This window comes from Embiotoca jacksoni, unplaced genomic scaffold, assembly GCF_022577435.1.
Source record: "Embiotoca jacksoni isolate LCO1_2020_lvr unplaced genomic scaffold, fEmbJac1.0.p SCAF_46, whole genome shotgun sequence".
Classification (NCBI taxonomy): Eukaryota; Metazoa; Chordata; class Actinopteri; family Embiotocidae; genus Embiotoca; species Embiotoca jacksoni.
In genome coordinates, this window is record NW_027185399.1 from 463,163 (window position 1) to 485,695 (window position 22,533).

General features: G+C 45.5%; 1 protein-coding gene across 1 annotated transcript in view; it reads left to right on the plus strand.

The window, feature by feature from the left end:
- Positions 1 to 904: 904 nt before the first annotated feature.
- LOC138210525 (glutamate receptor-interacting protein 2-like) overlaps positions 905 to 22,533 on the plus strand; it is a 220,769-nt gene continuing 199,140 nt past the window's right edge. Inside the window, exon 1 of the mRNA XM_069169733.1 lies at positions 905 to 1,557. Within this exon, the coding sequence (XP_069025834.1) occupies positions 1,545 to 1,557 (13 nt within the window). The 5' untranslated portion in view covers positions 905 to 1,544. The remainder of the gene's footprint in view (positions 1,558 to 22,533) is intronic.

Consider the following 22,533-nt stretch of genomic DNA (forward strand, 5'->3'; position numbering starts at 1 on the left):
GTTCTGTATTTTTTTTTCACCGCATCCTTTCGGTAAGTTCTCGTGCAACATTACGAATTCTTCCCCCCTCAAACATATTTTTGGAGATCGATTTGAATCTTTTGGAAGTCAGAAAAAGGTTCTCTGGGTTTTTCAAAGTTTAGCAGCACGAGACGCCGACGCTGCAGATTTGTAGGGGTCCATTCGAGCTGAGGTTTTGTATCACGCACCGTTACGGTCAGGCTCGGTCCTATCGGTCAACAAAGAACCTGAACATGAACCCGGAGGAAGAAAAACAGGTTTGAGGTTTGGATACGGACATAGTGAGGGTCATGGAGAGGAGGAGAGACAGACAGTAGAATAATGAGGGAGGGGGAGAGAGGGAGGGGGGGGGGGGGGGGGAGAGAGAGGGAGAGAAGGAGAGAGAGGGGGGGAGAGAGAGGGAGAGAGAGAGAGAGAGAGGAGAGAGAGAGAGAGAGAGAGAGGAAAGAGGAGGGAGAGAGGAGAGAGAGAGAGAGGAAAGGGGAGGGAGAGAGGAGAGAGGAGAGAGAGAGAGACGATAGAGAGAGAGAAGGAGAGGGAGAGAGAGAGAGAGAGAGAGGAAAGAGAGGGAGAGAGGAGGAAGAGAGAGGGAGAGAGAGGGAGAGATGGAGAGAGAGGAAAGAGGAGGGAGAGAGGAGAGAGGAGAGAGAGAGGAGAGAGAGAGAGAGAGAAGGAGAGGGAGGGGGAGAGAGAGGGAGAGAGAGAGGGAGAGAGAGAGGAAAGAGAGGGAGAGAGGAGGGAGATGAGAGGGAGAGAGAGGGAGAGAGAGGGGAGAGAGGGAGAGAGGAGAGAGAGAGAGAGAGAGGGAGAGGGAGAGAGGAGGGAGAGAGAGGGAGAGAGATAGAGAGAGAAGGAGAAGGAGAGAGAGAAGGAGAGTGAGGGGGAGGGAGAAGGAGAGAGAGAAGGAGAGTGAGGGGGAGAGAGAGAGAGGGAGGCAAACATGGAGAGACAGAAAGAAAGAATGAAAGAGAGAAGTGACTGAGAGAGAGAGAGAGCGAGGAGAGAGAGAGAGAGAGAGAGAAACAGAGAAACAGAGAGACCCATTGGTGCCGCAGCGGGAACGACTGTCACACGGACTGTCAAGCGGGGTCGTTACCGGAGAGAGCAGCAGCTATTACACGCGCCGTTTTACCGAACAGAAGAACCGGGAGGGTGAAACAAGAAAAAAAAAAAGAAAAAAAAACAACAACTCAGCACGCACACAGAGGAAGGGGAGGAAAAGTGAGGAGAAGAAGAAGAAAAGAGGAAAACAACCGGGAGGGAATCGTTATATATTTGCAGGGGGTGGAGGGGGGGCTGCTCCTCTCTGCTGTGTGCCGTCACCTCCACCGGACAGGATCTACTCTAACCCTCATCATCATCATCACCACCATCATCATCATCACTCCTCTTTCATCATCCCTCACCATCACCACCACCACCACCCACCACCCTCTTCCTCCTCATCCTGTGGACCTTCTTCTTCTTCTTCTTCATGACCATTGCCGGGCTGGCGGCGGAACCTCACTTTCTGCCTGCAGCGGATGCACGAGGAAGGTAAGGAAGGCAACAAAACAAATGAGCGTGCGTATTTCTCTTTTGAGCTAGCGCGTGAGTGTGCGTGTGCGCGCGCGCGCTTGTGTGTTGTGAAGCGCGACTAACATTTCTTTTTGCCGCCGTGTTAATTTGGGTTGAAATGTGAGCAGCCTTGTTTGCTGGAGACACTTTGAATCTTTGCCCTTCTCTGCTTCACGTGCTCGGGAGTTTTCTCTGGATCACTGGAAGTGCGCGCGCGCGTGCGTTCGCTGTTTTGCGCATGTGCTCTGATTGAGGGAGCACCTGCAGCTTCGTTAATTGTGTGTGTGTGTGTGTGTGTGAGAGAGAGAGACAGAGTTTGTATGAGCACGCACGTGTGTGTGCGTGGCCTAGCTCTGTGTGTGTGTGTGTGTGTGTGTGTGTGTGTGGACACGCTTGCTCGGTTGGATCCGCGCGCACTGTGCGCACACGTGTCACCACGGGTTTGTTCCGCCGTTTCAGCAGAGATTGCGCGAGGCTACTGATGCTGGCAGGTCAGGAGGGTGCGTGTTCGTGCGTGAGTGTGTGTGTGTGTGCGTGCGTGCGTGTGTTTAAGAGAGAGAAAGAGACAGATAGACTGCGCGCTGGTCCTGCAGCATGAACACAGGAGGAGGCAGACGGTGATGCTGTTGGTCAGCTACAGTGTGCGCGTGCGTGCGTGCGTGATAGTGCAAATATGCGAATGTGTGCAGATGAGAAAGTACGTGTCGCGTGCGACACGGAGACAGAACAGCGTTGACAGCGGTGTCTGAGCCACAAAGGGTCCTTTCTCTCTCTTTTTTTTTTTTTTTAATCTACATAAATTGCTTATTGTGGACAGTTTGTGTCTTAAGGTCACGTTTGTATTGAAAGTTGAAGTTTGTCTATTCAGGTTCAAGACGACCACAAAACTTTTTATACTGGCGTTTTATTCTGTTTTCGATGTGTCAAGAAGGCTTGAAATGTGTTTTGACTTTTCTTTTTCTTTCTCTTCACGTTTTTCCTAAACTGAAGCTTCGTCTGGATGGAGCTTGATGACCGTGAACTAATTAATGCCTTCTTGCTCCAGGTGGAGAACGTGTAACTGTGACATAAAAATCAGCGGTGAAAAAAAAAAAATGTCAAAACAAAAACAAGCAGTGACGTTCTGATTTGCGACACGACGAGTGGTGTCGTGGTTTTTGGACTCGGTTCCGTAAACAAATTAAACCAAAACATCACGACCACGCGTTCAGCTCGGTATCCCGGGCAAAGCGTGACCTAGACACGCCCGTTCCGCTCCAGGAAAACGTGAGATAGCCACGCTTGGGGCAGCCCTAGGCGTGACAGTTACACGCTTTCCTGTCTCAAAACCATCTTTTTAAAAAAAATTTTTGTCTTTTTGCGGGACCTTGCGTCACACGAATCGCGAGATATTCTACGATGACGCGGTGGTTTGCGTGGTTGCCGACGCTCCGTTGTCGTCGCGGGGAAGTGCGGGAGTGCTGCGTGCGGGCCAGCAGAGCTTTACCGTCTAAACGCTCGGCGTGTGTCGATCTCGGGATTGAAAACCCTCCACTTGTTTACTCAATGTGTGAGTGCAAGAAAAAAAAAAAAAATAGAGTGGATGGCCAAGTGAAAATAGCTGGGCAGGATGGATGTCAGAGTTGTGTGTGTGTGTGTGTGTGTGTGTGTGTGTGTTTTGTTTGTTTGTGTAAGGCTAGATTTATGTGTGTGTGACAAAGTGAAAAAGGTGTTTTGGTCAAGATGAGAGAGAGAGAGATGAGGCAGAGCAAGGATGTTTGTATGGTGTGTGTGTGTGTGTGTGTGTGTGTGTGTGTGTGTGTGTGTGTGTGTGTGTGTTAGAAAGAAAGAAAGATGCAGCTTTTGCATTAGTATGCTGGATACACAGTGACCCTGCTGTCCAGTGATAACCGCCGTATGGAGCCGCCAACGGCCGTTCAAGGCCCATAATTGTATGACAATTTGCACGTAGTCGATGTTTGCATCCTCCAGTTCATTAAGTATCTCAGGGCTGCTCTTGAGCAAGGCACACTGAACGCACACACACACACACACACATGCACACACACACACACACACACACACACACACACACACTCTCCAGAGGCGCCAGTGGTGCTGCTTTATTGGCAGCAGAGAGCAGAATTGGCTCAAAGGTTTTAACGAGTGTGCAGAATATGCTGCAAAGTGTCAACAGACATTACAACGTAAAGTAACCGTGGAACGTCTTGGGATTAAATGTTCAAAAGTGCATCGAACTTATTGTGCTTTTCGAGTAACAAGTAAAGAAGACAAACCTTACAGAAAAACTAAGCAGAAGTGATTTATATCCGGGAACAACAGTTACAGCATGATCGTCGTTTTTTTGGTAGGAGTTAACCGCCACACACACACACACACACACACACACACACACACACACACACACACACACACACACACACACACTCGCATCCCCTGTGTTAAACGGACACATCCTGGACCGGTCTGCCTGCTGATCGCGCATTTAACTGCAAAGACATAAAAAAAAGGCCGTGTTTAGGGTCAAACACAAAAACTACTCAGAAGAAGATTTTCTTTAAAGAAATCCTTGTAGCTTTCACGCAGACTCGAACCCCGGTCTCCTGGGGGCTGGTGGCTACGCTTGTTCTGGCTTCGTCACGTGGCTTTTATCGCATGACCTCCTTCTTTGACCCCGGTCTTCTGTGTGTGTATTTTTGCAAAAGAAAATGAGCACTAACTCGGTACCCCTCTGGTGGACTAATTGGTGTATTACAGGCTTTGACTGTACGGTATTTTGCGACTTGTTATTCCGTCGTTACCTCGATCAATAACTCGGATTGAAATGTAAATATTTGGACGGATACAGTAGGCAGACGGTTAGAAATATGGATGCATGGAAAAGAAATCTATCGCTTCCTTTTTTTTTTTTTTTTGCATAAACCTTCGTGCTCCCTTGTGTGTTTGTGTGGTTTTCTGAGTGTGTAGGTGTGTGTGTGTGTGTGTGTGTGTGTGTGTGTGTGTGTGTGTGCACTTAAAAGGAAATGACCGCTGTAATGCATTTATAAGTAGCTTCACCACTATAACAATTGTTTGATCAAAACCTCTCATTTCCCCTGTTGAAGGACAGATTATGGATAAGCAAGCCGGCCAGTGTATACGAGTGAGTGAGTGAGTGTGTGTGTGTGAGAGAGAGAGAGAGAGAGAGAGAGAGAGAGAGAGAGAGAGAGAGAGAGAGAATGCTTGTGTGTGAAACATCCATCACGCAAGACGATGGGAAATAAATTTAAAGGTACAAATAATAATGGGCCTCCGTGATCTGCATGAACGATGGGGTGGAAATAAATAGGACTAATAGCAAATGAGGCAAATGACAAGAAAGTCAGGGAGAAAGACAAGAGACCTGACGGGGGGGGAAGCCATAAAAGAAAGAACAGATAAAAAAAAATAAAAAAAAACAGAGGAGAGTGTGAAGGAGACAGATAGAAGGCTGGTTTTTCCTTATCAGTGGAAGGGGAGAGAGGATCCCATTAATCAGGAGACCAGAAGATCAAATAATGGTGGCGGTTAGCCGGAGAGCGAGCCTTTTTGCGAACGACGTACGTGCGAGTGTGTAATGAAGCGTTACGAGGGCAAAAAAAAAAAAAAAAACTTTTAATAAGGCTTAGTTGCGTTATCGCTGACGGATGTGAAGTGGAGCGAGAGGGGCGGGAGAGGGCCGACGCCAAGTCCCAAAGGTGCTCCTGGGAACATTTGATTTCATTCGTACCTGGCGTTCGCGTCATCACCAAATAGGGATGGACGATCCAAAATAGGAAAATCGCTCTGGAGTCCGACAGCAACGTGTCTCTCCTTCTCTTTATGTTGTTCGGTGGCGGCTGCCGTAAACAGCTTTCAGGCGCGTCACCGCCACCTTCTGACCGGGAGTTACACATTACAACCAGTCGCCGGTAAAAGCAGGGAAAATGAGGAGGAACGATAGTCGCATATGCTAATCCATTATTTTTTGATATTTTAATGACTATTTGAAAATCATGTCCCGTCCTTATTACAAAATGAGGGAAATTTTACAAAATCTACTGATCTACACACCAGAGGAAGGAAAACCAAAGTTCCAAAAATATAAATGATTTTAATGGTGTTCTTTTGAGTGCATATCACACTTAACTTTTTTTTTTTTTTTTTTTTTTTTTTTTTTCTCCACTCATTTGTCATTTAATATTCTGTAGCAATGAGAACATAGTGTAAATGACTAATTGAAAGCTAACATGAGTCACAACTCAGTGACTTCATCTGATTTGCTTGATTAGTCAATTCATCTGTATGTTAATGGTCCCAAAAGTTAACGACATCAATAAGTGCTTCATTTAAGTAATCTGTCACGGACAAATGTCAGCATGCCAAAACACTGAATTTTTTTATTTTTTTTTTTAAAGTAATTGCTGCTTTTCTCAGTTTTTATTTTGATTAGACATAAATATAGTGCTTGGTTGGGCAAATCAAGCGTTCTAGAGATAGCTGCAGTTAATATAACAGTGCCTCTGTGTCTAAGTGGCTTTTACTTCAGAGAATATGCCGTCCATGCTGTTAAGTGCAAGTTCTAACATATGTAAATGTATTTTTGTTTTTACAATTAGAAACAAAACCAAAATCTGAGGTACAACGTAAACGAATTGAAGTTCTTTAAATTGGTTTTTGCATCCCTTTCAGCAGGTGCTTCTCTTATCAGGTTTTAAGTACTGTTTCATTACATGGAACTCAAAGTTGATGCGCCTAAAGTTGTCTTGGACCTTTTTTTTGATGTTTCATCAGTGATTTCCCAGTGCGAGTGGTTCATTGCGTGAACTGGAGAGAATAATGCCCATTCATGGTACGAGTTGCTGACTTTTAAGGCACCTATGTAAAATCCGACCGAATAGGAACCCCGGTCGGCTGATATAATCCCTCCCTCATAATAAACCTCGTATATCTGCGTGACCATCAGTTTTCCAAAGATATATTGACGTCTGAAAATACCACTGCCAGACATCGAAGAAGCATCTTTCGCTGTAAAGGTCACTTGATTGATTCTTGCGACAGCCGCCGTATGTCCACAAACGATCAAGTTGAAGTGTTGTTTATGAAGACGGACCTCGCAGCTGCTCACTGACTGCGAAGTGCTCTCAGCGGAGGCGGCCTGGTTCGAGTGTACTATCGCTTTAAATGAGCGCGTGAAGTTATTTCAGCTTCTCCGAAACAAATTAAAATGACGTTCGCGATTGTTGTTGATGAATTCGGATTTCAAACGCCGCGCTGCAAACGCACGCGGGAATATTCCCGTGACGTTAGAAACAGAGGGACACTTTAATGTGACAGAGCTCGTTGTTAAAGTTAAAGATACTCAAAAGGAAAAAAAAACAAAAACAAAATCTGTCTCAAGAATCTGTCACTGATGGAAGGTACTCAAGCGTCAGAGAATCGACAGAAGGGGTCTCTCGGGTGTTTGTTCGCGGTTGTGTGGGTTGTTAAAGATTCAAGATAGTTTACCGTCATCCCTCAGTACAGGTGTACAAAGGAAGAGTGGAACAAATATTTACCCTTCTACCAAAGCGCGCAATCGTCTATTAAGGTGTTTACGTCAAGTATGCGCCTTGTTGGCAAAATTTGACATCCTTCGAAACTGTTCCGCCTCGCTTATAGGTGTGCAAAAACCTCTGATTTCCAGAAATATAATACAGTATACATGTCGTGTCTTCGCTTTTTCTTCAGCAGACGTACATCCCTTCTCGTCCTCGAGTTATACAACGACGGATCGGCTTCGAGCCGAGCTCTCTGAACTGACTCCGCCCCCAAAACCCAACAGAGACGACAGCTCACGACGTCTGACATGCGGCAGTGGCCTCGGGCACACGGTTTCATCATGTTTGTCCCCGCGCTGTCTCTCAAGTACGACTGTGATTGGGCGGGGGAGGGGGGGTTGTCTTATGTCCGTGCATTTTTCTTGAATGTCGACATGTGACATGGCACCGGGAGGGATTGTTCAAAATGTGTAGGAAGACAGTTTCATTTAAAGGTGGGTTAAAAGGGGGCAGACGGTAAGGGAATAAAGGGGAATGTATTCTTCTGTCGGTGCCACGGCGACATGGAGATTGTGAAACAGATTGTTTATTAGCCCTTTCCGAAATGTCACATTTTACTGGTTCAAAAATAGTCTCGTTAAGTTTGAACAATTAAATTCAATATTGGCTAAAACTCCCAAGAACTTTGGATCCTCCATTTCCCATAATGCAAGTTGATTATATCTGTCATGAAAAGACACACCGTGCCCTTTCATGCCCGTGAAACGCTTGGCATGGACAAGTTCGTGGTCTCTGAGCCCAAGTTGGGGTTACCCGATGGCCATCACCGGGGTTACGTTCATAGACTTTAGGGTTCTCCCTCTAGACTTTCAAAGAACCCTCTGGACAACCCGCTACAGAGAGAACTTCACCGAGTCTCTGAGGAACCCGACTAAAGCCCAACTTTTTTCCTGCCACGATCTCGGTCTTTCAGTCGCGACCCAGAGCTCACCATAGTTGACGGTCGGAACGTAGATCAACTGGTAAATCGATTGCTTTTCTTTTCTGGCTCAGCTCGTACTTCACCAATCCGGTACGACATCTCCGCTGCCGCCGCCGCACCGATCCGTCTGTCAGTCAGCGACGCAGCAGAAAGATACAGATGACAGTATCTTGCTACCTTGGAAAAGATCGGGGTGCGAGCACATTATACATGACAATTACCATTAAAGCTTCTTTGTGTACAATTTATGCAGGCGCCGCAGATATATTCATTCCAGTGCTGACATTCTTCACCGCTTCGCGCCGTTGCTGCAAAGTTGACATTCTCGCCGTTGAAATTCGGTTTGATTTCACAGTGCTTTTTTTTTTTTTTTTATTGCTACAATAAACCGAATGCCACTGTGGAGGTGAAGGCATTGATGGAAATGTGTGGTTCAAGGGTTGGAAAAGAAAAAAAATCTTTGTGTCAGATGTTACTCAGTACAAACGCATTATGAGTCCTAATCTCATTTGTAGTCGGTGCATCGGTAAATTGTAATCTTGTTAATGTGTTTTTGTGGACCCTGACTGAAAAGCATTTACCTTGGCATTTTGCGATGTCCTCACAAAAAAAATGGAAGTGGCAACCTGTGTGTGTGTGTGTGTGTGTGTGTGTGTGTGTGTGTGAGTGATGCGTGTAGAAGGCATGTTGCCGTAGGTTAGAAGTGGGCGATAGCGGTAACGCTGCTTCAGTCATAATAGGATCTGACGATGACTCATGCACAGCAAAAACAACAAACGCTCTTCCCTTCCCTCCTCTCATCTCCTCTTCCTTTTTCCGTCTCATCTCAGTCTCCGTTTCCTTCTTTATTTTCTCAGGGTCTCTTGATTCCTTTCTCTTGTTTTTGTTTTTTTTTCTCGCTCCGCTCTTTTTTTTTTTTTTTTTTTTCACCTCCCCATCCCTTTCTCTCTTTCATTTATCTTATCATACATCCTTCCCTCATGCATCTTATCTGTTTGCCCGTGGTTGCTTTGCTTTGCTTTTTTTCCGCCTCTCATTTGGCGTTTCCTGTCTTCTTCCTGTCTTCTTTTTTTTCTTCCCACATTTTTGCTCCTTTTCTCTCCCGTGGCAGCTATCGCATTTCATTTTCTCTTCGTTTCTATTCCTTGACTTTTCATTGCTGTCCTTTTGATTATTTTCTTCTCCCCTGTCTTTTTTTTTTCTCTCTAATTGTTTTACTCCTCTTCTCTTTTCCTGCCCCAACCACCATTTTATCTTGTATACCTTTTTCCTTCAGTACTTCAGTGGTTTCCAAAATCTGCCTGCTGTTGTATGCATTTTCTGCCAGCCAAGTTTTTTTTTTTTTGTCGAATTGGGAAGAATGTCCACATGCTGCTGCTCATTACAGTAGGCTTATGCATACAGTAGTATGCAAGTTTTAGATAATTAACAGCAAAGTTTGAAAGTAATCCTACAAATGGGGGACTTTATGCAATTAGGTCGCCCTGCTTCGCTGCCTTATTCGCTTCTATTTGTTCGCATGCTCGCATAAAAGAACTTCGCAGTTCCATCTTCAAGGTTAGTTAGTTTAACAAGAAAGAAATAGATTAGGCGAGGTCCACCTCCTGGACATCTTTCAGAGCTTTCAGCCATATCTTGTGGCCCTCTTCGACAGAATTCAAAGGGAATACTTTTGTATGACAGAACGCAAAAGGTCCTCCCTTAGAATCAGTGTGTGATTTGTCCTTTTTGGGCTTCTGTAGAAACACGGCACTCTCCGTAGAAGAGGATGTAGATATAAAGAGCTCAATTTACTCAGTTGAAATCATAATTATGTATATTTCTGACATTAGATGCCCCTAAAAAGAAGTCCTCCAACTGTGTCCGCATTGATGTAGTGAGTAACAAACCCCCGAGACTGACGGCTGTTCCTCCGAATCTCTCGAAAGTGTCCGTCGCCATAACAAAGAATCGTTCTGTTATTTCAGACGGAAACCGCTGAAGATTGTTTTTCCGCCTCCAACACGTACCTGCCCGCCGCCAACGTAACAGTACAACTGACCACGCTGTCTGTCTCGCCCTGCCTCGCTGCTGATTAAAGTCTGTTGTGCTTGTCCTGAGCTGATTGCTTTCTCGAGGCCCTCCCGTGTTTGACCGAGCCGAACACCATCGGAGACTCTTGTAAAATGCGCGGCGGCAATTTTGTTGATTTGTGTCGCGATCCTCGGGGGACCCCCCCTCCCTTTTCTTTTTTTTGACTTTATTCGAGTCGTGTTGTTGAATCTCGCAAACACATTGCTGTCGACAAAGTTTTTATTTTGCTTTATTCCCAGAGGTATGTGGTTTCCTTCGCCGACCTGAGATTAGCCCCGTTCCCACGGACAAGAGATTTATGAGCCTCTGAATGAAGGTTTTGTCAGCGCGTGACCCAGACAGCACTTCTTTTTATTTTTTAAAGCGCTCTAAAGCATCGTTCCGTCACGAGGACTTCTCATCGAGGGGGGCCTGGTTTTTATCTGTCGTTCGAAGCCTGCGGAAGCCTCCTCTTTGCCGTATCGACAAGGTCATCGAGTTATCAATCTCGCAACCTCATCTGTTCTCGTCTTCTTTCATCCGAGCTGCTCTTTTACTTCTCATTTTGTGCTCCTTACCTCTTTTATGATGGTTATAGAGTTGAGAGTTACCCCCCCCCCCCCGCAAAAAAAAAACACAAAAAAAACGAGGGCCGACATGTGAAAAAGGTTCCATAGCCGCAAACTCTCTGGGTTGCGTCGTTCCAGGGCTCAACTGCCAGGCCACCAAGACGCCTCTATTAATCAACCATCCTTATCGCTTCCCCTCCTCGTGTCACTGTTGCACTTCCTCTCCACCTCTGCTCCATCTTCCTCCCTCCTTTAATTTTCTTTGGCTGCTTTAACACACACACACACACACACACACACACACACACACACACACACACACAGCCCTCCCTTTTTTTTTTTTCTTCTTCTTTTTGGGGCCTTTTCCCTATTTCTACCGCATACGCACCACAAACAACCCCCCGCTCGTGCTTCTTTGTCCTCGTCTCCCTCGCTTTCACGCGCACATCCAATCTCCTGCTCTCCGACACGCCGTATATCCGTGCTCCTTTTTCCGTCTATCTGCATCTCCGCTGTCATTATCTGCCAGCAGAGGCAATCATTTGTCTTGAGCAGGGCGCCTCATCTGCGTCCTAAATTTACATCCGTGCACGCCCCGCTACACCGCCTGTCGCCTGCCCCGATATAACCCTACTGTATCTTCTCTACTTCCTGCTCCAACATTTTCTGCGTGCCCTTCATTTCTTGTCCTGCCTCTGCACCCTCTAATGATCTGATAAACCTTTTCATTCTTCCACTCTAATCTCCGGGACCTTTCAAAGTTGAGCCCCGATGTACCCACCCGCTGCCTCACTGTATCCTTGTAATATCAAATTCCATGGAATCAATAAAGGGCTTTTTGACAAGTTACACGCTGTTAGATGACGGTTGTTGGATGGTTGCTGATGTTAGTTACTTTAGGGATGGTATACCCAAAGAAAATGAAATACAAAATATCAGAAACAAAAGGGACAGCTGTTTTCTCCCGCTACACCCGTCAATGCCCTCGGGTATACCTCTTTCGACCGGCTCCCCCCTTATATTCATCCATTTTCTACCACCCTGTCCGCGGTCGGGTCGTGGTGGCTGCAGGCTGAGCAAGTAAGCCCAGACATCCCTCTCCCCGGCAATGTTTTCCAGCCCTAACCCTCCCGGGGCCAGACGAGATATGCCATCTTTTTTCCGCCGTGTTCTGGGTCTCTGACGAGTCGGACGGAGCGCGGAAAACCTTTTAACGTAAGGCGCCCAGCAGGCATCCCAATCGGATGCCCCCGAACCGCCTCGACCGGCTCCCCTCTTTCGACGCCAGGGGAGCGGCGGCTCTCCCTCCGAGCTCCCGCCGGACGACGGAGCTCCTTACTCTATCTCCGAGGCTAAGCCTGGCCACTCCGCGGAGGAAACTCGTTTCGGACGCTTTTAACTGCGGCCTCGTTTTTTTTTTTTTTTCCCCCCCCGTCGCCACTCCGAATCTCACGACCACAGGTAAAGGTATATCGACTGGTAAACGCCTCTTTGCTTTTCATCAAAACAGTCCCATAGAGTAGCTGGAAAAACTTTACAGAGAAGAGGAACATCTGGGATGAGTGGATCGGCCTGCTGCTGCCACAACCCGTCCTCTGATAAGGGCCAGCGATATGCAATATGTTTCTAGGAGACAGGGTTGGCTAGCCATGTCTTCTTTGTCTTTGTTTGCATACATGTTTTCCTTAATACCACCTCCGTCGTCGGGTACACCTACTGTGAAATCTCAAAACTTACTTGGCTACGGGTACCGTCGAATGTACCCATAATTCACTTAACTGGAAAATAACTTGAGTTTTTGACGTTCGTAAGTAAAAAAAAAAAAAAAAAAGTCTGAAAAGCCAACAAACAAGAAGCTATTCGGACTTAGAGATTAATTGTTGTCTTTAAACCGTCATCGGCTCGTCTGAAAACCCCAGTCTATATCGAAATGTAAACGTCAGACGAATGAGAATGGGTTGAAGCCCTATTTATCGCTCCATATCCTCCACCCCCCCCTCCCCCCGCCCCCTCCACCCGTCCGCTCGACGCTTTCCGTTACAATCCAAAATCTTGCTGCAAGTTCCACTACATAAGCCAGAGCTCAGCAATATCATAGAGGATAAGAGAAGTGTGTGTGTGTGTGTGTGTGTGTGGGGGGGGAGGGGGGGCGAGCAGAGGGGCGAGCAGAGTGCCAGCAAGATAGGAAAAGCAATGAGCTCCAGATTGAGAGAAAGTCATAGGAGTGAGTGTGTGAGGGGGAAAAGAAAAGAAAAAAAAAAAAAAAAAAAGATAATTGAATTTTAAAATGCCCTTTTATCGATCCACTAGCAGAATGATACAGCTGCATTTCAATGCGTCAAAACGCAGAGTTACATCAGCCCTTTTTTTTTTTTCTCTCTCCCTCCCTCGATGAAGACGAAAAAACAAAAGCATCAAATATATAAACAGAGCGGGGAACACGGGGGAGAGAAAGAAAGCGAAAGCTGCGAGGAAGGTAGCGATGGAGGGAATTGGTGCTCGGTCTCCCTCGGCAGCAACAGGCGAGGCGCCTACGAGCGAGGAATTTTAAAATCGAAATCTCCGCCGGAGCTGCCAGAGACCGTCAGGAAAGAAAAACACTAATTTTGAAAAAAAACAAAAAAAGCAGCTTCATTTTGTAAAACACCGGATTTGACTATTAAAGCCCCCCCCCCCCGCCCCCTCCCGACCGACCGTTGTGGTTGTCAAATGGTTGAACAAACTTCCAGTTGGATGTTAAGCTAATATATTGTCATTTTAGTCGTGCAGAGTTTGTCTTCATAACTTCGATAAAATGTCGATCTTCCCAACGGCCTTTTGTCCCCCCCGCCCTCCCCACCCTAACCCCAGCCAACTTGCTAAATTGTTCGCCTCTGTGGCTTCTAGACGCCGTCCACTTGAACGCCAAGCATACATACGGCTTGGACGCGACTTTCCACAATGTAACCGTGAGCTCTCGAGTTCAATTTGATCACAGCATTTGTCTGACTCAGCAATATTCCAGATGTGCGTCGGTGCGAGTTTGAACTTTTCTCTCTATCGATCTTTAAACCACCAATCGACAAATTACAGCAGCCAGTTCCCTCCCCCCAATAGAGACAAGACAAACAAGGTCCCATCACGAATGAAGATCAATCCAACTGTCATGCCAACTTTCTTAAATATCAACTATAAAATATGACTCGGTGATATTCAGTTACAAAGCACACGGCCGCCAGATAAATGGGACGCCTCTGAGGAATGTATTACTCCTGGGAAACCAAGATGAATTTGCATTCAGATAACGCTGGCCATAATTCACACTTTCATCTGAGCAGAAAACACATTTACGAGTTATTATTTTAGAGTTTCCTGTAATGTCTCGACTAATGGTCACGCAAAGGGAGACGGCCACCTCGCTGACGGCAAGCTATTCATCAAAATGCATTTTTATTACCACGTACGTAAGCGAGCTTTTTTTTCTTATATTTTAAGGATAATTTTGCTTTTAAGCTGCTGGAATTATGTCACGTGTGTATTTATTTCAAGCGTCGATACTTTTCGGTCTGGAGAGTCCAAAACAGGTCTCCAACCAAACTGTGTGGATTAGCTTTTTTTTTTTCTGTATCCTTAAATGTCCTTAAACCGCGTTGGAAGATGTGTGTGTGTGTGTGTCTGTCTGTCTGTCTGTCTGTCTGTCTGTCTGTCTGTGCGACCGCTGCTCTCTTTGGACGAGTAAAAGCGTGAGATGAGAGTACAAAATGTGTGCGGCGCTCTGTGATCATGTGTGCATGTCTGCGTGGCCCCTTCTGCTCTGCAGTTTTTAGCTGACAGACAGACAGACAGACAGACAGACAGACAGACAGACAGACACCGCCGAGAGTTGTTGCCTTTTGGCCTTTTCCGTAACAGCGCGTGTGCGTGCGCGAGCAAACCTGTGTTTTATTCATGACCAAAACCAAAGGATGTGTGTCCGTGCACGCGACGTCGTCGTGTGTGACGTCGTCGTTATTCTCGGCTCGTGAGCATCGCCGTCTGCGTTTGTGCGCGAGTGTGTTTACTATGTCACACACACACAGTAAACACACTCCATTTTTTTCCATCGATTTTTTTTTTTTTTTTTTTTTTTTTAACATGTTTTTCACGTGTGCTTTTGTTTTGGTTTGGCTCAGCAGCACTGCCCCCCCCCTTCACCCTCCCCCCCCCGCCCCATCAACACAAATCCCTTTTTCAATTGCCACTCTTTTGCTCAATGAGGAGAAAGCTTTTAATCTAAGACGCGTGAGCATCTGCACAACATTTGCCGTCACCATCTGCCGGTCCGAATAGAATCCAACCACGCACAGCCTCGTTTCCTCATTTTGGCATCCTCCTCCCCTCCCCTCCCCTCCCCCCCTCCACCCCTCTTGCCCAAATGCCCATTGACAAGATCAGCACTGCAGCCACTTATACTGACAGTATCTGCGCTGTGAGTGCTGATCGGCCCTGCTGGCTGCAGATACGGGACGTTTTTTTAATTTTTTTTTTTTATCCGAACCTCTGAAGATCAGTCTGTGCAGTGGCTCAATGTGTTGTGCGGAAATATCACATGCATTTGGTTCAAACCACAGACTGTATATAGAAGTGGACGTAGCTTCCGGCTCTGAAAATTTTGGCAACCTTAGCTGCAATACCACCGAGTGCCACCAGAGGGTGGCCCCAAAAAGCCTCCGACTCCGTAGACTCCCATTCAAACTAGTCTCATAAAATTCTCTGTCAAGCAAATATTTCCGTGTCGTGTTTAAAGCCGTGTTTTTTTGGGAGGGGCGGGGGGGGGGGGACGTGTCTGTTTGATTGACAGCCCTGTGGTGCGGACAGGTTACGGCCATCGGTGGGCGGGACGTGGTATCGTCGGGTTTCCGATCAGATTGAGTCAGATCCCCCAAACCGGCTGAATAAGTGTCTTTTATGTGAACAAAAACAAAGTAATACCGAACCAACAATAAATCATGAATTTGCAACAACAGCAACAACAAAAAAAAGGATATTTTTGAGCCATCTGGTGCCAGAGAATTTATAAAAAGGAAAGAGAAATACATTCAATCAACCTCTTGTGTAGAATTCTACACCAAACAGATTTTGTTTTGTTATAACCGCCTAACTGGGATCCATCCTGGCAGTGATTGTGGATGTTGCCCGTTTCTCTGCAGATGCTGCCGCCGGCTGCAACTCGTTGCCAACACGTTGCTTCTGTGGCGCTGCCTTCACTGATGTCGGCGCATTTTCTTTTACATTCCGTCTCAGCTGTCGTTGCGGCATCAGATCGTCTCGTCAGAAAGTTTTCTCTTCCTTTGAGACTCTTCACAGATCTTCACCTTCTGTTGTTTTTTTGTTTTTTTTATCCGACTGTGTTTTGTTCTTTATCCTTTTTTCTTTTTTTTTCCTTCTTCCACGGGGAACCATGATGCAACAGTTTGGGTCGAATACTGCCATGGACTTTTTTGATTATAAAACTCCAGAGAGTTTGAATACGAGCTGAACATTTTTAAATGTGACATGTCGGTACTCTTTTACAGTCAATGTATTCAAGTCTTCATCTGCACGTCCTTATGCCATACAGCTGTTTCCTGCTGTTGGAGTTTCTCCCGTAAATCTTCTGAATGTTAAACATCTGGGAGTAACAACGATGCACCAAAACGAGCTCCGTGAGTTCAGCGACAAATTTGTAGAATTTAAGGATTTTAGAGCCGATAAGAGGAAAAAAAAACAAAAAAACGGAAAGATGAATTCGTTTTTTATCAAACAGGAGTTTTGTCAAATAAGCCAATTCGATTCGAACGTCAGTGTATTTGTTTGATGGAAAGTCTAAAAAGGGAAACCTCCGTTGTGCGTGCGGCCCGTCGTCAGGTTGGCGTTAACCGCTTATGTGGATTTCAGGCGGTTTCTTAATTAGGTTTCAGTTAATTGCACGCCCACGTGCAGCTTATAAGTAAATTACAGGCTAAACTGGTGGTGGGCTATGAAAAGGGAACGACACACACACACACACACACACACACACACACACACACACACACACACACACACACACATTCAATATACCCCCCACCTACACCAGCACGTCTCACTGGCTCACTCTCCTCGTCTCTGATGCAAACTGCCAAACTAATAATTTCCACGGTGTTGAATGTGAAATGAGGTTTGAGAGTGTTTGTTTACTTATTTATTTATTTGTCAGTAGAAGTGAGGATGTGCCAGTGGCCTACATTTTTTTTCCGACTGGGCAATATGTAACTCGATGTTGGCATAAAAAAAAAACACAAAAAAAAACCACACCATTGCTAGTTTTAGTTCATGGTTTGTTGGATTCGTGACATTTTATAAAAGTCTGTTATTAGTGCACTTACATCGACCGATGGAACAGGACTGTGATAACGCGACGGAGAAACCGCACGGTTAGTCAGTGTTTTACCATAATTTGGGGTTACGCTTTCCTCTAAAGCCTTTCGTGAGGAGAATTGACGTGAAGCAATTTTTTTGTTTTTTTTGGGGATTTGTCGGTCCGTCTCTTCTTCTTCTTCTTCTTCTTGTGAACGCGATATCTCAAGAATGCCTCGAGGGAATTTTCGTCAAACTCGCCCAAAACGTTCACTTGATACCGAGGATGAAGTGATTAGATGTTGCGAGGGAGAGGGCAAAGGTCAAAACTCAAGGTCACTGTGACCTCAAATTCTCCACATTCACGATTTTCTTTGGTGCATGGAACTTTTTTGTTGTCAGTTCGCCTGTATTTTTACGCGCTGCCTTTCCTATGGTGCGTTCGGGGCCTCTCTCTCTGTGAACCGAGACATTTAGCTGCCAGACTGTGAAACACTCGTGCGTCGTTTTAATGACTGCGTCTTGTTTAGCGAAGGAAATTTTTTTTTTTTTTTTTTTAATAGCAGTTATGGAGAAAATTTTAAAGAAACCCATTAAAAATGACACGGGTCGAACAGCTGGTTACATTTACGGGACGACAGAACAGCAACGGCTTTCTGCTGCATCAATTCTGGGCAACCAAAGAGAATTGTGGTCGAACGGAGCGGTTTTAATGGGAAGAACTGACGGTAAGGAATAGGAAGGAACAGCAGGTGGTTGCCTCAGTGAGCTTTCTCAAAATGAGTGAGAGGGGAAAAAAAAAAAAAAAAAAGAGAGAAAAATCCCCCCAAAAAATCAAAACATATACTATCACAGCGAGCTACTTGACAGCTGTACGAGGGCATCACCTCCGGCTTGATTTAAAAGGACGGGAACTCCTTCGGGCGTGCCGCGGCTTTTCAAGGCGAGCTCCACGTGAACCTCGGCAAACTTTTGCAGCGAACTCGTACGCAACCTTCTGATCTCTTTGCCATACGATGATGCATCCGAATGTGTGCATGCGGAGGGGATGGCAACGCTGCGGCTGTGTGCTGTATTTGCTTAAGGCCTGATTTGATCTTACAGCTACAGTTGTTGTTGGTCTGTGATTTTACAAGGAACAAAAAAAAAAAAGAGTGTTTTTCCTTCACTTCCCCTACAGGCAGCGTTTCGTGTCTGCCGGGCTAGATTTTTATCTATATTGGAAGCTCAAAATGTAGGAGGGGGGAAAAAAAGAAGGTAATTTACAGATTAGCACTCATGACTGGGGCCGACGATTTAAATTGAGGCTGGAGGGCGAGGGGATAGTTTGATCCGTCTGGATTGGTCTGACGGAAAAAAGTTAAACTCTAATGATTCAAAGTTCAGGTTTGTTCTTCTAATAATGATAAATTCCTTAAAATTGTTTCAAACAAGGCCAAACCTTGAAATGGAGACTACACTATATTACACATGGACGTTCATTTGTTAGTATTGATCGCCACTCAACTTGTGCAAAGAGTCGGTTGGTGTCTTCTGTTGTTCTACAGGAGCTTTGGCAAGTTCGTGATCATAACCCTGATGATGTTATTGGGGTTAAGACAAGTGTATAGCCTCCTTGATCCAGCCCCTAGTGGCCCTCTGTGGTATTGCGCTTTAAGATTACGGACTTTATAAAACGACTTGATTTAAATTCACGTAGTAGAGACAAACTCGTGGTGTGACGGCCGTTCTTTTTCGTTTCTGTTTTTCAAACTTCATGGAATATCGTATCATTGACACTTGAACTCGAACCATCAGCGCAAATGTCTGTATTTTGTGCAAATTCGCAAATCTAAGAAGGTAAATGTTGATAAACTTCAGCATATTAACACCGCCGATGCAAACATTAGCTCAAAGCAGAACTCTTGGCACGACCGTGACTTTTACTTTGAAGGATTCCCGAGCATTGTGCTCTTTAAATTAAATAACTGCACTTCCCCTCTGAAAATCCGACGCATACTGTATATGATCGCGTGTCCAAATTTGGCCTTTTAATGCAGATCTGAATGGAACCGTATCGAGTGTAGTCTTGGCAGACGTTGGCGCTCTCAGCTTTCAGGGTTAAATGGTGTTGGTCCGAGGCCCAGTCCGATCCATCTGTTTATGGCTGCGATGTGAATTCACTTGGCGTGCTTATCTCCGTACTGCACCGAGTGATAGTCTGATACGCTCAGTAGGTCTGTGATGTGATGTGGGAGGAAGTAAGCAGCACACTTGTTTTCATGCTCACTAAATGTGATAGCCTGACACACTTGGCAGAGATGGCGATGCGGAGCCGGTACAGGAAAAAAAAGAAAAAAAAAAAAAAAAAAAAGAAAAACAATAGGGGAGCAGACTGATGTTCACACCTCCTTCAGCCGATGGGTCGTGATGTTTTTGTCTTTGAAAAGTTTCTGTGTGTGTGTGTGTGTGTGTGTGTGTGTGTGTGTGTGTGTGTGTGTGTAGAGCTGCCAGGTCTGCCCTGTTGTCACCCTGTCAGCTCTTCCCTCCACACATCTTCGTTTGAAATGTCATTTCTCTGTCATATCCTCCGGCTTCAGCGCACAAAGGGCTGAATATCCAAAACCTCAGCTGTACCTCTCGATCCTAAAAGGACTTATGACTTTTAAAACACATTTGGCATTTATTTATTCAAAGAACTTTGAGGATGCACTGATCTAATACGACTAATAATGGCCGCAACCCGGTATCACGGCAAAACACGTGAAATAGACACGCTGGTCATGGTTGGGGCAATTTTGGTCTTTTAATTTGTTCGTCAAAAAAACTGCCAGATCAGCATTTGTGGACACAACGTGAAGATCACACCTCTGACACGAGGGCGCTTTGATGTCACTTTAAATTTAAGAGTCAGCATAATGATCGGCTTGATGTTGTGGGAGAAGTCATCAGCATTTAGTCGTAGTAGAATCTCGGCCTTGATCAGCATATTATTTCTTCAGTCTCAATAATGATATAGTTTGAACAATAATTGTCGAAGAATATTATAATTACCAACTTATTTTACCTCAAAAGCATTTGACTATATTTTTCTCCCCTTTATTATCCCGCCGTGGTGGTTTAGCATAAAGCCCCGTGGTATCGTACGCTTCTCCACAAACGGTAGCTTTGTTTTCTCGGTTCTTCCTCTAATGAGCTGGTGCTCTGCGGTCGAGCTTTTAAATATCAGAATCACAGTGACTCTGTTTTTATCATGTTGGTAGTTTGCCGGCGAGGCTGACAATTAAGACGGCGTGTGCTCGCACAGAGACCTGCGAGAGAGTATCAGACAGCCTTCTGGGTCTTAATCGATTTTCTGATTTCATAATTGAAGCAAACATCACGAGCGAGCGACGGTCGCTGACTACCTGCAGGCCTGGATTTTCTTTTGGTTCCACTGGCAACCGACGGCTCTCGTCACTTTGTGTGTGTGTGTGTGTGTGTGTGTGTGTGTGTGTGTGTGTGGTGAAGTGGAAGACGGTGTCTATGTCTGTGTTTGTAACTGCCTGTATCTGCTTGCTCATGTGTGACTGAGTGTGTTCATTTGTGCCACTGGGATCGTGTGTGTGTGAGTGTGTGTGTGAGTGTGTGTGTGTGTGTGTGTGTGTGTGAGTGTGCGTGTGCGTGTGTGTGTGTGAGTGTGAGTGTGCGTGTGTGTGTGAGTGTGTGTGTGTGAGTGTGTGTGAGTGTGTGTGTGTGATGTCTCTGTTCCAGTTCAACTCTCTATCTGCCTTTTTACTGTGACAGCTAACTCGTCTACTGAAGCAGAAACACGCAGATAGAAAACACCGATCTGTATTTCTGCCGTTTTTAATTTTTTTCTTTCTTCATTTTTATTACGTCAATTATATTCGGACGCTTTCTGCTCACGTATCATTCATGCGATGAAGAGCCAGACTGAGGGCGGAGGAGGAGGAGGAGGAGGAGGATCAGAGATGGAGAATATATACAGAATATATTGGGGAAGACAAAAGGAGGGAAAAGTCCTCATAGCTGCACCAGATTCAAAAACATAGGACCCCCCCCCCTTTTTTTTTTTCTTTTCTGGTTTTAAAAGTTTATAGTTGAGAATAAATTCTGAATTGAATCATGACACCAAGAACTGGAACTGATGCTGATTGAATGACGAGATTTACCCCCAAAAAAAGACCAAAAGTTATGCGTGCGACCAAACGGCAAAACCAGCAGTGACGTCATGTTTGGGTGGAGCTCAACTATGTGAAGAAAGTGTTACTAAACACAAGTAGCTCTCCAACACTTTTATTTTGTCAAAGTAGCTCTCGGAGAAAAAAAAGAAAAAGAAAGGGTTGGCAGCGTCCCATGTTTTGCTCTTGGGGTTAAAACCGAGCGGCAAAGCCGACAGTGACGTCACCCGTTGTTTTGTTTTTTCGAACCGCCACGAAGCCTCGAGTTCCGTTTTTGGGTCGCCGCCGTCTTTGCTCGTCCCGAGCGGTTTGGGTGCGAGCGAGCGAGTGAATCTGACTCCATCTGATCGGAAACCTGCCGATTGCCACGTCCCGCCCCACCGATAGCCGTAACCTGACTGCACCGCAGGCCTGTCAATCAAACAGACACGCCCCCAAAAACACGCGGCTTTTCGAAGCTTATTTCCTAGTTAACGACGGGATTATTTTGAGATGGACGTCCAAAAACTAGTTGGGAAGAATGGAAAGTTAGAGGAGGTTAAAAAAAAAAAAAAAAAAGGAAGATGGAAGGAAGTCAGGAGGAAGAAGGGGAAGAGGGGCGGCCGACAGGTTTTTAGAGAAGCAAGAAGAAGGTGGAAGGGAGTAGATGAAGTGCGCGAGAGAGAGAATAAAAAACCCCAGCGTGTCCGATAAATAGCGTCCAATCCCTTTTCATCCAGACTTCAAAGAACCGGAGCAGCGGGCGATCCCGAACTCAGCTGAAAAGGAGGTGGTCAAACAACCCCCCCCCCCCCCAACTGAACCCGGACCCCAGCGGCTACTTTTTTTTTTTTTTTGTCCTTTTAGCTCCAGCTTTTATCCACAGCGACTTAACCACCAGTCTTCAGCTATCAGCCACAGCAGGAAGTGTTTTTTTCCCCTTTGATATCAATCAAAGCGGCTCTTCTGCGACCGTTGGAAGTACGATCAAATAATTACACGGGTTCGGTTGTCACTATTTTTCCGTACTTGTTGAACAAACTGCCTAAAAAATAACAAAAAAACTACTTGCCTGTTCGAAGTGTTTTTTTGGTTTTTTTTAATAGAAGCGAACACTGAAAATTCTGGTCTTTGGAATTAACTCTCGCTCGTTCATGTGACCATCGAATACACTCTTAAGCAAAAAAATGTAAGTAACTCTTCTTATCGGAGTCGACCTTTTTAAAGCCTTTTTCAGTAGTTAAACCTGAAATGAAGTCGGAGTTAAAACATTAACCCCGCCAAGAGTGAATTTTTACTTTTAATGCGAGTTGTCTTAACGTGAACTTTTTTTACAG